The 13,781-nt window shown below is 36.8% G+C and overlaps 2 protein-coding genes and 1 long non-coding RNA gene across 14 annotated transcripts in view; 1 reads left to right on the top strand and 2 right to left on the bottom strand.

Annotated features, from left to right (window-relative positions):
- Positions 1 to 13,781, bottom strand: part of LOC117996232 (rho GTPase-activating protein 23-like) — a 456,689-nt gene that overhangs the window by 232,582 nt on the left and 210,326 nt on the right. The window contains exon 1 of one of the 12 annotated variants that reach the window (XM_069509388.1): positions 10,023 to 10,404. The exons of the other annotated variants lie outside the window; for them this stretch is intronic. Within the exon in view, the coding sequence (XP_069365489.1) occupies positions 10,023 to 10,049 (27 nt within the window). The 5' untranslated portion in view covers positions 10,050 to 10,404. Of the gene's footprint in view, positions 1 to 10,022; positions 10,405 to 13,781 lie in introns of those variants that run through there. 12 annotated transcript variants of the gene reach the window in all.
- On the top strand, positions 3,693 to 7,118 carry LOC117996238 (uncharacterized). Its single transcript, XR_011238543.1, has 2 exons — positions 3,693 to 3,832; positions 4,889 to 7,118. It is a non-coding gene; the product is annotated as an uncharacterized lncRNA (long non-coding RNA).
- Positions 3,826 to 7,682, bottom strand: LOC117996240 (uncharacterized). Its single transcript, XM_034984283.2, has 2 exons — positions 7,136 to 7,682; positions 3,826 to 4,795 (listed from the first exon to the last, which is right to left on the bottom strand). Exons 1-2 carry the CDS (start codon positions 7,266 to 7,268, stop codon positions 3,981 to 3,983), a joined length of 948 nt encoding a protein of 315 aa, XP_034840174.1. The 5' UTR covers positions 7,269 to 7,682; the 3' UTR covers positions 3,826 to 3,980.

Genomic DNA, 13,781 nt, shown 5'->3' on the forward strand with positions numbered 1-13,781 from the left:
GGTGCATTTCGCATGCTGCATGTTGCACCATACAGATTCGACCTGTTTCAGCGGATTACAGCAAATTAAGCTTTTGGTTCATTGTATAGATGCGATGATTGATAGATAGCAATATTTAAAGTCAAGCATACTTAGTGGCCACCGCTTAGGATAGCAAAATATTAAGTCAATGCCTAACAAACATTAGATTAAGTTAGAAATGTGACAGGCATAAAATACTATGCTTACTAGACCTACCAAATTGTTGAATGGTAAAACCTTCTGTAATTGGAAGAATGTTCAACAGAAAGAACGAAATATTATTTAATAAACTAGAGTCTAGACAGGAAAATAGAACAAGGATGGAAAGCATTGTTTGCAGAAAAAATATCAAAATCTTGGTTAAATAGTTACTAACAAAAAAGTGATGCGCAAAAATATGTCGTTAGGTCCAAGTGCTTTTACCGCGATAGCCAGAAAATATGTCCGAGCATTTTATATTGATTAAGATTAAGCGATCAAGCGCCGTTTCGGATAAATATAAGCAACGCAGTTTCGACTCTTATCCAGTAGGCTTAAGTTCCATTATAAAAGTGGACTACACTTCGGCATTCCGTGATATCCTGGCCGAAGGCCAACAGGCAATTGAATGAGTGACGATTTGAAACGACCAAAAGAACCAGAGGTAGACGGTCACGTTCACTCTATTTCGGGGAGGTCGAATGCTGAAGAGTTACCGAGTCTGACTCAGTTAGCACTCGAGATGGAAACCCATTGAGCAAGCTAGGAGGAAACGCGTATCTGTTTACGATAATGGCCGTACTCATCGAATAATTCACTAACTAATATTAGTGTGAGTTTCGGGTTATATATGCGAGGAAATCACGTGAAGCATTTGAATAATTTCTCGCTTGGCCAATCAATTATCAAAAATAGGAAGAGGAGATTAATATGGATGATATCACTACCCGTATTATAAATGCTAAAGCGTGTTTGTTTGTTTGCCCTTTAATCACGTCGCAACGGATCAACGTGATTTTTTGCATGGGTTTGTCCCGGAAAATCAAAGAGTTCCCACAGGATTTCCAAAGTTCTAAATCCAACTAGACATCGAAGGAATTGGCCAGTGTGATATATAAAGAAAGAAAAATAATATTCGCAGATTTTAATTAGTTGCTGTAAAGGTAAGAAAAAAGACAGAATTTGAAAAATTAGGAATTAAAAATAGAGTCAAAAATGATAATTGAATTGATAACAGTTTATTACTACAAATTAAGATTCCTTTTTGAGTAAAGGTCATTTCATACTACGGGTATATTATAGTCCGGTCAATATTGGTGTTCCCAAATCCCAACATTCGTACCAATTTTTAGTAAAAAGCTTTAGAAATCATGGTAGCTCGCCTTGGCAAAGATGTAATTTATAATGTTACATAATATTTGACGTACATTGTTCTCGGACACAAGTGGTAGGGTCTGGAGTTAGATTTTAGGATGAGTAATCCGGACCGCGTCCAGCAGTGATCTCATCTGCATTAGGTACAGTGTTTGTTATTACTGTAGGTACATTTGTTCGAGTTATTAATTACTAGACAATGCCCGCGAGTTCGTTCGTATGGATTTAGGTTTTTAAAAATCCTGTAAGAACTCATTGATTTTCCGGGATAAAAAGTCGGGGATAATGTATGACATGTCCGGCATATGTCTCTCTCCAGATCTTTAACTATATACCCAAGCAAAAATATCACACCGATCCTTTGCTCCGTTGCTGTGTGATTGGAAAACCAACAAGCAAACAAACACATTTTCGCATTTTCTTATCATAATATGGTACCTAGTGATAGTTTGCACAATTTGGTAGTTACGAATTACAGAACAAATTTTTTCAGAACTAAGTAATTTTACGCAACCCATGAAATTGATACAATGGTACTTATTAGAAACAATACTAGTCTATCTTTGAGTAAATATTAGCAATTAATTAGATAACAATTCCTTCAAGTAAATACACGGAGTAAATAACAATAATATATCCATCAATCAAAATTATATTCACTATGATGAGAACGAATTAAAACAAGTTAATGTTTATACACGTAACAAATCGATTAATATTTCAAATTAACATATTGATGAGTTATTACATTTGATATACGAGTAGACCGCAAAGTTGAAATAAAATTGTAATTGCCATACAAAGTTATGTGTGCAAATTGCTTTTAACAAAGTAGTTTATCGTAAAGTAATAAATTAGAAACAAATGGGGTGCGATAGACGCATGAACGAATCTTCAACCAACATTAAAATAACTAACGACAATGTTGACAATAATTAAGTACATAAATATAAAATGTGATAGAGTCAAGTAGTTTTGTTAATGATAAGTCAACACAAATAATAACCAAACTAGATAAAAATTCGGGAAATCACGTAGAACGGGGAGTGTAAAAATAATAATGTTTGCAAGAGTTCTATCATTATCGTCGCCTTTTCTAGATTATTTAAACATTTCTCGGAAGGAATTTTATTTGGTGGCTTTGGATCGGTAATTACCTCCAAGTTTGCCATTACAAAATCCGACGATTTTTGTCTCGAAGGCATTTTATTTGGTGGCTTTGGAGATCAATCTGTAATCGACAATTACCTCCAAGCTTGCCTTTATAAAATCCGACAATTTTTGTCTCGAAGGCATTTTATTTGGTGGCTTTAGAGATTAATCTGTGATCGGCAATTAGTTCCATGTTTATACTATTACAGAATCCGACAATTTTTGTCTCAAAGGCATTTTATTTGGTGGCTTTTGGGAATAATACGTGATCGACATTTACCATTTCCCATAACAAAATCCGTCAAAGTTCATTCTATTCAAATATTTAAGTTCCATTAAAATCATTCAAAACTTTTGTAGTACATTTTAGCTTTCATTAGAAATTTGGACATTCTGTAATAACGGTTTGTTTTAATAAAGTATAGCTAAATTGAAAGTGATAAGTAGCTGATCATTATTTTTTCAAGGACATACCACTTATAAAAACTTTCGAGTACTTACCTACTTTTTAAAGGGATAAAGTTTCTAAGTCTATAAAGCAACAACTGTCTAATTTTAATACTTTTATCGGTGGTATCAGCTTAACATTGATATATCTTGATTAGGGATTATTCTGATTGACAACACTTTTCTTTTTAATGAAACCAAAACATATAAACATATTTTTGGTGAATACAATAACACAAACAAGTCAATTAAGCAAGTGAACAGCAGGAATCTGATACGACATAATTGATAAGACACGGCCTCGGACGGTGTACGTAATTCTACAGGTCATAGCACATTTAAACGACTCTGCTCCAACACCGCTCCCACCCAACACCGCCCTAAACTAAGACGACTGCTCGCAGTCCACGCGGCGACAGCTAGCTGGCCCCTAGCAGTCGACGCGGCGACAGCTAGCAGACAGCCAGCTGTCCACCCGCCGACCGCTCTCGCCTTTCGCGATAGACGCAGTTCACGATCGGTTTCCATTGAAGCAACTTGTATTTTTTACTATGTCCCGATTCACAACGCGCGAACTAGCAATTATTGCTATTGCACTTGAGGATGAAGAGAGAAGCGCAAGAAATAACAGACGAAGATATTGGGTGCATAAAATGCTGAAAGCAAGACATGCAGAAGGAGAATTTTGGCAGATCCAGAGACACATATTAGATGACGAAGAAAAATTCTACATTTACTTTCATATGAATCGGTATTTATTTGATTACATATTATCATTTATTGAAAAAGACATAACAAAGAAGAATACGAAATTTAGACAAGCAATAACACCAATAGAAAAAATTGCCGTCACGTTGAGGTAAGTGAAAGAGAAACTTTTTTGTAAATTTTGTACATATTTATTTGAAAAAAATATATAGTAACAATCAGTCTCTAATTTCCATTACTTATAGCTTACAATGTTAACTTTAAATTAGTAAAGAAACATATTCTACCACATGTTAATCTTAGGAATCATTTTTCTGTATAGCATTAGGCAATTCACTGTTCAATATCGGTTCTTCTAAAACTGGAGGATTATTGCCTGAAAGCTCTGCATTGCGGGTATTAAATTCGGAGGGGCCTGCATTATGGAGGTCATAATCCGAAGATCCTACATGGTGGGTGTTATAGCCCGAAGGTCCTGTATTGTGGGTGTTATAACCCGAAGTCGAAGGACTTTCAATATTGTGTCGTGAAGAACCAGCATAGAAATTAGTTTGTTCCTGAATTTCTTGTAATTCAAATTCAGACACCATGTTGAATATTCTAGACTTCAGAACAGATTGGCTGTAACGATTTAATTTTTTTACTGTTGTTGCAATGCTCGAAAAAAACTTGTCAATCTCGTCATCCTTATTTGTCTCTTTTTCTTTGAGTAAATATTGTAAAAGTTGAGCTGATGCCGAGGTACATTCTTGGGTCCCTTTGAATCGCTTTCTTTTAGGGATGTTTGGAAACAAAGAAGAGTTTGCTGAGGTATTTGTTGAAGCAGATTCTGGTTGGTTGGCGACATTAAGTTCTGAGTCATTTGATGACATGAGAGAATCGTGATTTGACAATAATTCGTTAACATCAAAATTTTCGTCCACTTCACTATCATCTTCCGTTAACGATGAAATAGTTTTTCTTTGTTTCATATGCGGCAACAAAAAAGACATCTCTTCTTCAAATTGCCATTTTTTGGATGAGATAGCAGCCTGACCACTTTTTGTGCGTGTCTTAACAACTGCCCTTCTATAGCTTTCTCTTAAGTTTGTCCATGTTTTCTTGCACTCTGATTCTGAAAAAGAAAAAAATCGAAGTGAAGAGGTGTCTGTGTGCTAAGGTGTGTTTATTTTTGCTAAGAAATATTAATAGAGGAAGTTTTTTTCAGATACATGATCACGGGAAGTTCAGCAAGGACGTTGAGTTCAAGCTTTAGATTAGGCGAATCAACAATCCGATCAATTATACAAGAAGTATGTAATGCAATCATAAACAAATTAATGGGAATTTTCATTCCAACGCCAATTGAAGAGCGGTGGAAAAGTATAGCTCAAGGATTTCAAGACAGATGGAATTTTCCAAATTGCATCGGCGCTATAGATGGGAAGCATGTCAACATCATAGCACCTGCTAATAGTGGTTCGCTGTATTTTAACTATAAAAAGCACTTTTCTGTTGTCCTAATGGCTGTGGTTGATGATAAATATAGATTTATAATAGTTGATATAGGCGCTTTTGGTAGAAATAGTGACGGTGGAATATTTGCATCTTCGAAATTAGCGAGACGTCTTGAAAGTAATTCATTACATATTCCAAACGATAAACCACTACCTGGAAGTAACAGAAATATACCACATGTTTTCATAGGAGATGAGGCGTTTCCTCTGATGAAAAATTTAATGAGGCCATACCCTCGTTGTCGTGGCTTATCTGAGGCACAAACTATATTCAATGAACGTTTATCACGAGCACGCAAAGTTGTGGAGGATGCATTTGGAATATTGTACCAGAAATTTAGCATTTATAACAAAAATATTAATGTGAACCCGATACACGTTGACACATTGATACTAGCGACATGTATTTTACATAATATTATGCGAAACTATGAAATAGAGTATCTAGATCAACATGAGATGCAGCAACCAATACATCACAACGAGAATGGTTTCCTGCAACCAATACTAGAAAACGAAATGAACAGTGCCGAAAATGCTTTTAATATTCGAGACTTGTTTTCATCTTACTTTCAATCTCCTGAAGGTCAAGTTTCATGGCTGCATCAAAATATTCAATAACGAGGAAAAAACTTAGAGCAACTTTTACCCTTCATTTTAAAAATATATTTTGTTTTATGAAAAATAAATATCTTATAGACTAGGTACCACAAAAATTATTATTTCAACATGTACTTTAGCTCTGGCTACCAAATTACAAGAGCAATTAATTTTTTCCAAAACTTTTAAAGCGTTACCAAAAATTAAGTGTCACTTTAAAAGCGCACTGTGAAAAAAAATGTACTACGGAAAAATGACCCTGTATAAGAAAAACTTGCTGATTTAATGCCAATTTAAATGAGGTACTCTTTGTTTCGTAATTCTGGTATTATAATCGTTTTTTCATATCAAGGTGCAAAAGATTAGTTTAATTCAAAATAATTTTGAAGATTATCATGCTGCTAGTTAAACTGCTAGTTTTTTGTACGTTGGAATGCTAGAAACATCACTGTGCTTGTCACACTTATAATTTGTGAAAAGAACAGAAACTCTTCACTAGCACCACGTGCCAGAACTACCCAGAACGCCCGTCTTGCAAAGTAGTTCATCTTTTCTAGGAAACAAAAGGATAAAGAAACTATGCCTCTCTTTTACACTAATCATCTTTCCTTATTTCAACAATGCAAATAGGAAGGATGATTAGTGTGAAAGAGAGGCATGGTTTTTACCATACCACCCATACGTGTGGAGGGGCCACACGTATGGGTTTGATGAAAAAAAATTTGAGTTTCAGTTCTATGTATGGGGACCCCCAAAATTTATTGTTTTTTTTTCTATTTTTGTGTGAAAATCTTAATGCGGTTCACAGAATACATCTACTTACCATACAACAGTATCGTTCTTATAGTTTCGGAAAAAAGTGGCTGGACATACGGACGGACAGACAGACAGACAGACATGACGAATCTATAAGGGTTCCGTTTTTTGCCATTTGGCTACGGAACCCTAAAAAATTATTAAAAAATACAATTTTCCTCCTATACGTTTTTAATATAGTATAGACTAGCTGATGCCCGCGACTTCGTCCGCGTGGATTTAGGTTTTTCGAAATCCCGTGGGAACTCTTTGGTTTTCCGGGATAAAAAGTAGCCTATGTGCTAATCCAGGATATTATCTATCTCCATTCCGAATTTCAGCCAAATCCGTCCAGTAGTTTTTGCGTGAAGGAGTAACAAACACACACACACACGCACGCACGCACGCACGCACGCACGCACGCACGCACGCACGCACGCACGCACGCACGCACGCACGCACGCACGCACGCACGCACACACACACACACACACACACACACACACACATACAAACTTTCGCCTTTATAATATTAGTGTGATTGTACGTAGATAGATACATACCTGTTGCAGACAACGTTCTAGCAATAGATTTCCATGTTTGATCCCTTTTGGCAGAATCTGCGTATTTTGCGTCACTGGCATCGTACAGACAGGGATATCTTCGAACTTCTTCTATAAGTTTTTCTTTGTTCATAATGAATGCGTTCAATATCTGCGAAAACACTTGGAAAGAGATCGAACGTGCGGTTTACTCGGTGTAGATACTGACCGACTGAGCGGCGCGGGCGACGCGACGGCGGGCGCGGCGAACGCTAGCAAAGCGCGCGGGCCCCGCGCCCCGCGGCGACCGCTAGCGGTAAGCGCGCGGGCACCGCGCCGACCGCTAGCAGTAAGCGCGCGGGCACCGCGCCGACCGCTCGCCTACAACGTGCGGCCTGCGAGGCGTCAACTACCGAGCAGTCTGACGGCGGTAAGCTCGCTGACAGCGAGCTGTCTGCTAATTTATGATGCCAATGTAAAATATATCTAAAGAGCAATATTTAAAGCCCATATTTGAATTTTATTCTTTTTGCCGGGTGGGAGCAGAGTCGTTTAAGTGTGCTATGACCTTACGACTTCTACGAGAGATAACATTCGGTCTCACGCTCTGACCTTGGGTCGCATGAAAATGATTTGTAAAGCCATGACTGAGGTGTAAGTTTATTTAACTATTATACTTTTATGAAATAGCAAAAACACAAAGGCGTGAAAGCTTAATGGTTGAGACGTCTGCTTCCTAGTTGGTAGGGCAGAAGTTCAATCGTGGGCACGCTCTAACTTTTCCGAATGATGTGCATTCTAAGCAATTGAAATGAAATGAAATGAAAATGAAATGAAAATCTTTTTTATTCGTATAAACTTTTACAAGTGCTTACGAATAGTCGGATGCATCTACCACTGGTTCGGATACAATTAAGTGGGTATCACTTGCTTTAACGGTGAAGAAAAACGTCGTGAGGAAATCTGCATTCTTTAGAGTTCTCCATAATGTTTTCAAAGGTGTGTGAAGTCTGCTAATCGGCACTTGGTTAGCGTGGTAGAATACGGCCTTCTCAATTCTGAGAGGACACCCGTGCTAGTGAGCCGACGATGGGTCGATCATAATGATGTAATTTTTATGCAATAACAAAATAAGCTAATGACCACATACCTAATCATCGTATATTACGCATACCTTCCTAATAAAACTTGGTTTATATCAGTCATTATTTCTTCGTTTTTGTCTACTTTTACCTGTTCGGTTTGGATTCACCTGTTCTATTTTAATGAGCTGAGATATTTTTATTTTATTCCTATTCCATAATATTGCCGTCTCTAGCTTTTATGTGTTTAATTCAGGACTTCAATGTACATTATTTTAATGAGCTGAGATAATATTTTCGTTTTATTCTTTTTTGGGTTTTGGGATACATTCTCTTGCTTTCATGCGTTTAATTCAGGACTTCAATGTAAAATTCACGGTAAATTATTCAACATAAATGTCTGATTTGTGTTATGACGCTGTTTCAGTGATTTGCTTATATTTTTAAATACATACACGCGCACGGTTTTTTTTCCATTGAACAGTTTTATTATTTCAGTCTGCCTATTGTTACTGGCTCTGCTTCTATCAGTACTATTAATACGGAGTATTGTCTCATATCTCAATACACCTAAAGCACAGAATAATATAATCTAAAGTCTTACGAAGAGAAATCAGTTAAGTCGGTATCATACCAATACAGTTTACATTAATTGATATTGAAAATATAATGCAATTTTGTTAATTAGTTTAAAATTACATTAAAATAGATGAAGCTCGTGAATTTATCTACGTGGATTAAAGTTTTTGAAATCCCGTGGGAACTCTTTAAATTTCCGGGATAGAGTGTAGTCTAGGTCTATCTCCAGGATACAATCTATCTCTGTACCGATAGAAGGTAACAGATTAACAGACATATGGACAGACAGATAGATATTCATGATAGAAGTGTTGATGCAAAAAAAATAACAATTTGATGGTATCAATTTAGAAGAGCTTTTAAAGTTAATATTACTTATATTATGTGTCTGGATCTATACAATAAAGAAGATCCTACCTGGCAAAGGTATTCAAGATAATTAAAAGAAATATGAAAACAAAATAGACTTCGACATAAATACCTAAGTAGGTAGGTATACAAAATATACGATTTTAAAAATGCCAATTCGTAGAGCATTTCATGATAATAATAAAGAAAAAAATGTTGGAAGCTACTAAAACATGAAATGAAGACAGTTGGTAGTTACGCTCTGTTACTAGCGCTAAGTGTTAAGTTAGCAAGTACAAAATGGTACAAGGAATATAAACTTGTATGATGTGCGTGATTAAGTAACCATTTCAAAAAAACTAAACAGGTGGCATGTTGAACATTTACCTATTGTTGATTTAAGAATTGCGAGCTACATAATAATGGACAGAAAATGTTCTGCAAGGAACATACCTAGTGTACGCCTACTTCGACGGTCATCTACCCATATCTATAAATGCGAATGTGTTTATTGGTTTGTCTTTCAATCACGTCGCAACAGAGCAACGCATATACTTATTATACTTACACTTTTTTGCACAGGTAGGATATAGTTAAAGATCTGGAGAGTGACATAGGCTACTTTTAATCCCGGGAGATCAAAGAGTTTCCACGGGATTTTCAAAACCTAAATAACCCGAAGTCGCGGGCGTGAGCTACGGAATATTTTTTTTGCGATAAATGATAACACCGGTCATTTGTGAAGAGGAATAACACATGCTATAAATTGCGACAGCGGAAGGGAGCGATTAGGCGATAATGGTTTAAATAATACTAACTAGTAATGTACCGATACATTATTGTCGCGACTTGCAAAAAATCTGATATTAATGACCGTGGTATTTCAAGATTTCGCTCACCTTAGAACCGTCGCTGTTGGCGTTCATCCAACTGTAAATGTTGGCGCTCTGGCTGTCGCCGAAATTCACGCTCAAGCCTCAGAACATCTGCAGAGTTTTGTATTCCAAATGGCACAGTACTAGACAAAACACCACAAAAAAACAACCACAGTGTCGTTTAAGTTTCGAATTCAACGGCAAACACAAAACGCTATTCAACCGATACAGGTCTGTCACATCACGTTAAATATTTGCTTTGTCACAGGTGTGAGCATCGTAAATAAGTGGCTTTTCTATACCGGCTACACGTGCGTTCCCGTCAGAAAACCGCGAATAACAGCCGATAAGAAGCGAGCGACGAAGCTCGTGCCCCCTCTACCACGACCACTGCACGCTCGCGGTACAGCGAGACTGACGGACGAGCGGACGGCGTACAGCGCCGACGCACAGGCGCATCTTCGCAACCCCTTGGTCCCATTCCCTACTCAAAATCAAAATTTATTTTTTTCATGTGCGACAACTAGTGTGTCTTATGTACCTGACTCTACCACCGCCGGTTTGAAATGAAAATTCTACTGATAAGAACCAGCAAGAAAGTCAGCCGTTGTTACAATATTAAACGATACTACACCATTTGTGGGCAATTGAAAGCTCAGCCGGTTGCCTCCACGCAAATTTGTCCCTAAGGAATTCATCAATTGTATAGGCATCTTCTAGGCAAGGGCGCTTCAACCTATACCTCTGTTTCTGAGGCATGATTGTTGTCAAGCGCATGCCTAAAAAAGCCTCGGTTTTTACACAATGTTTAGTGTAATGGCAAATAGTAATAGTACTCAGTAGTAGTTGTGTGTGGGACACAATTTCCATCCTCCCAGAACCATAGGCACTTTTTATCCTGGTCAACCGGACAAAACAAGGATGCGTACCGCATAGCGTCAGACCACCGCACGTTTAAGCCGAGGCATCCGACCGCTTTTTCACTTATCCAAGTAATTATTCACGCCTTTTACGGTACTGAATTAACGTACAAGCGTAAATAGTAATCGTCTCGCATCTTGAATTCTCGTGAGAATGCTGATGCGGGAAGATTGAAATTATAATCACGCACCAATTAAGGTGTAGCTTGAATATTTGCTAAAAAACCAATCCTATAGGAATGTTTTTTATTTATTAAATATGTACCTATATCCACATGTAGGTACATATTTAATAAATAAAAAACAATCCTATAAACACCGATTATGGAATCGGTCTCTATAGGATTGGTTTTTTTAATACATAACATAGCAAATGCGATAAAAAAATCATATTTTGTAAGATAAAATAAGACAATCTGCTGATAAAAGTGTCCTTACTGATGTTTTCATGTTTTCCCAAAAATTGGATTTACCGAATCGCCTTATCAAATTTTGTCATTTTATTTTTGGGAAAACTTCAATAAAGATACTTTTATCAGTATGTGGTAAACCAAAATTGGTGAATGATGAAGCATAACATAACTTTGGTAAAGGAAACATGTAGTGTTTGTTTGGTGCAACCGAAAGAATAAGAAATGAATGAAAAATTCTTATAGGTCTCGTAGAGTCCCTTGATAGTATCTACTGTACGGAAAATAGTAAAATTATTTGAACGGAAGAGCACAGTAAATCCAAATACCGTTTAACGTGTTAAAGTTTGAAAGTGTGCCACTTCCTGAAGGCTATAGCGGACGAGGCGGGCCACTGGGCGACGGGTGTTAGAATCACGTAGGAGCAACGGTATCATCGATATTATGCACTCCACTCATTTGAATAATCGCAGCGATGTGACGAAAAAGTTAATACGATTAATTAAAAAGATTAACTAAAAAGCATTGCTAAAAAGTACTTAATTTATCTTTATATATATCCTACAAACTGTGATAGCCTAGTGGTTAGGACGTCCGCCTTCTAATCGGAGGTCGGGGGTTCGATCCCGGGCACGCACTTCTAACTTTTCGGACTTATGTGCGTTTTAATTAATTAAATATCATTTGCTTTAACGGTGAAGGAAAACATCGTGAGGAAACCAGCATGCCTGAGAGTTCTCCATAATGTTTTCAAAGGTGTGGGAAGTCTACCAATCCGCACATGGCCAGCGTGACTATAGACTATAGACTGTGGCCAAAAACCCTTCTCACTCTGAGAGGAGACCCGCTCTCTGTAGTGAGCCGGTGATGGGTTGATCATGATGTACAAAAATCATGATTGTCCTACAGTAAAAATAAAAATAAAATAGGGTAACTTTCTTCCTTTTGAGGTACGAAACCCTAAAAATCAATAATTGGACATTCCTCTTCCTCACAAAGTTCGTAAAATAGTGTTTAAGATTTAAAAGAGAGAGCTGAAAGCGGAATATAATAAAAATTCCCATCCTATGCTATGCAATGTTGGAAAACATGCGTGGCATATTTACAGGTTAACAGCACATGAGGTTAGGCCACAGGTGTTAGAATCACGTAGGCAACGGTACTGCTAGTGTAGTTATACACGACTCTGGAATAATGGTCCTTACGTTTTGGGAATTATTGGAAGGAGCGATAATGTCCCGTTTTACAGTGAACGCATCAATATATACTAGCTTATGCTCGCCACTTCGTCCGCGTGGACTACACAAATTTCAAACCCCTGTTTCCCCCCATTAGGGGTTGGTTATTTAGATTATATATAATATATATTTCTTGTAATGAACAATATGATAAGCCTTAAAATCATATTGAATATTGCGGTTATATATTTAGATTGTAGGTACATGGCATTCATTGCGTTAGTCAAAAGGTTAAAAATATTATGGCTACCTTATCAAAAGATTTCATACAAAAATAAATTATTGCTAACTTGTGATTTCTACTACTACATTGCGTGATACAGATTAGATAGTCGAACGGTAAAATTGAATTAGTTTTTTTAATTAAAATTAATAATGCTGCAATAGAAAGAATAAGGTTTACTTTCACTGATAAAAAATAGAAAGAGAAACAATGATGTATGTTACATAGATAATGTCGTTTATTAATTGATCCAACAGTCAACACACAGTAAACACAATATATTAATTAACAGAAAGTACCTAAACTCAAACTCAAAAAAAAACTGATCTATCAACGCACAGCTCGAACTTACTGGACAGATCGGGCTGAAATTTGGCATGCAGATATAGCTATTATGACGTAGGCATCCGCTAAGAAAAGATTTTTAATTCAACCCCCAAGGGGGTGAAATAGGGGTTTGAAATTTGTGTAGTCCACGCGGACGAAGTCGCGAGCATAAGCCAGTTTAAATTAAAATAAATAAGAGATATAAAGAGTTAGTTAAGTATATAAAGCAATCAGCAAGAGAAGATCGCATTCCATCTCAAGCAAGTTGCCGCTAACTAGCTATTAAATCACTCAACAACGTAAAACTTTGTAATTATAACAACAATAAAACTATAACGACTCACTCGGCTGGACTGGAATTCGGTAATAAACTAATAAATATGAAAAACAATTAATAAACGCATATTCTTACGATATGATCTAACTCTTTTATTAACGTTTTTATAGAAGTTTAATTGATTGGTGCTTTAGAATACCAGTTTGTTCGACTTTGCCAAAATAACTAGGTAATTCTAGCACAGTTCACGACAATTAGGGAACTTCTAACAAAACGTCGAGGCTTCGACGTCATTGGCAGGCGTCAAATGTTAGTACATTTGACTCAGGTAGCCCTAAGGTAGCCCTATTTTTCTATGATTTCACGTCACTATATTTGACATATCGTC

The sequence above is a fragment of the Maniola hyperantus genome, chromosome 3 (genome assembly GCF_902806685.2).
Source record: "Maniola hyperantus chromosome 3, iAphHyp1.2, whole genome shotgun sequence".
In the NCBI taxonomy this organism is placed as follows: Eukaryota; Metazoa; Arthropoda; class Insecta; order Lepidoptera; family Nymphalidae; genus Maniola; species Maniola hyperantus.

What these genes read in the sequence shown, in the direction of transcription:
- LOC117996240 (XM_034984283.2), bottom strand. Translation starts at nt 7,268, where the DNA reads ATGAACAAAGAAAAACTTATAGAAGAAGTTCGAAGATATCCCTGTCTG. An exon ending in TAGAACGTTGTCTGCAACAG is followed by an intron (nt 4,796 to 7,135) that starts GTATGTATCTAT and finishes TTTCTTTTTCAG; the next exon opens with AATCAGAGTGCAAGAAAACA.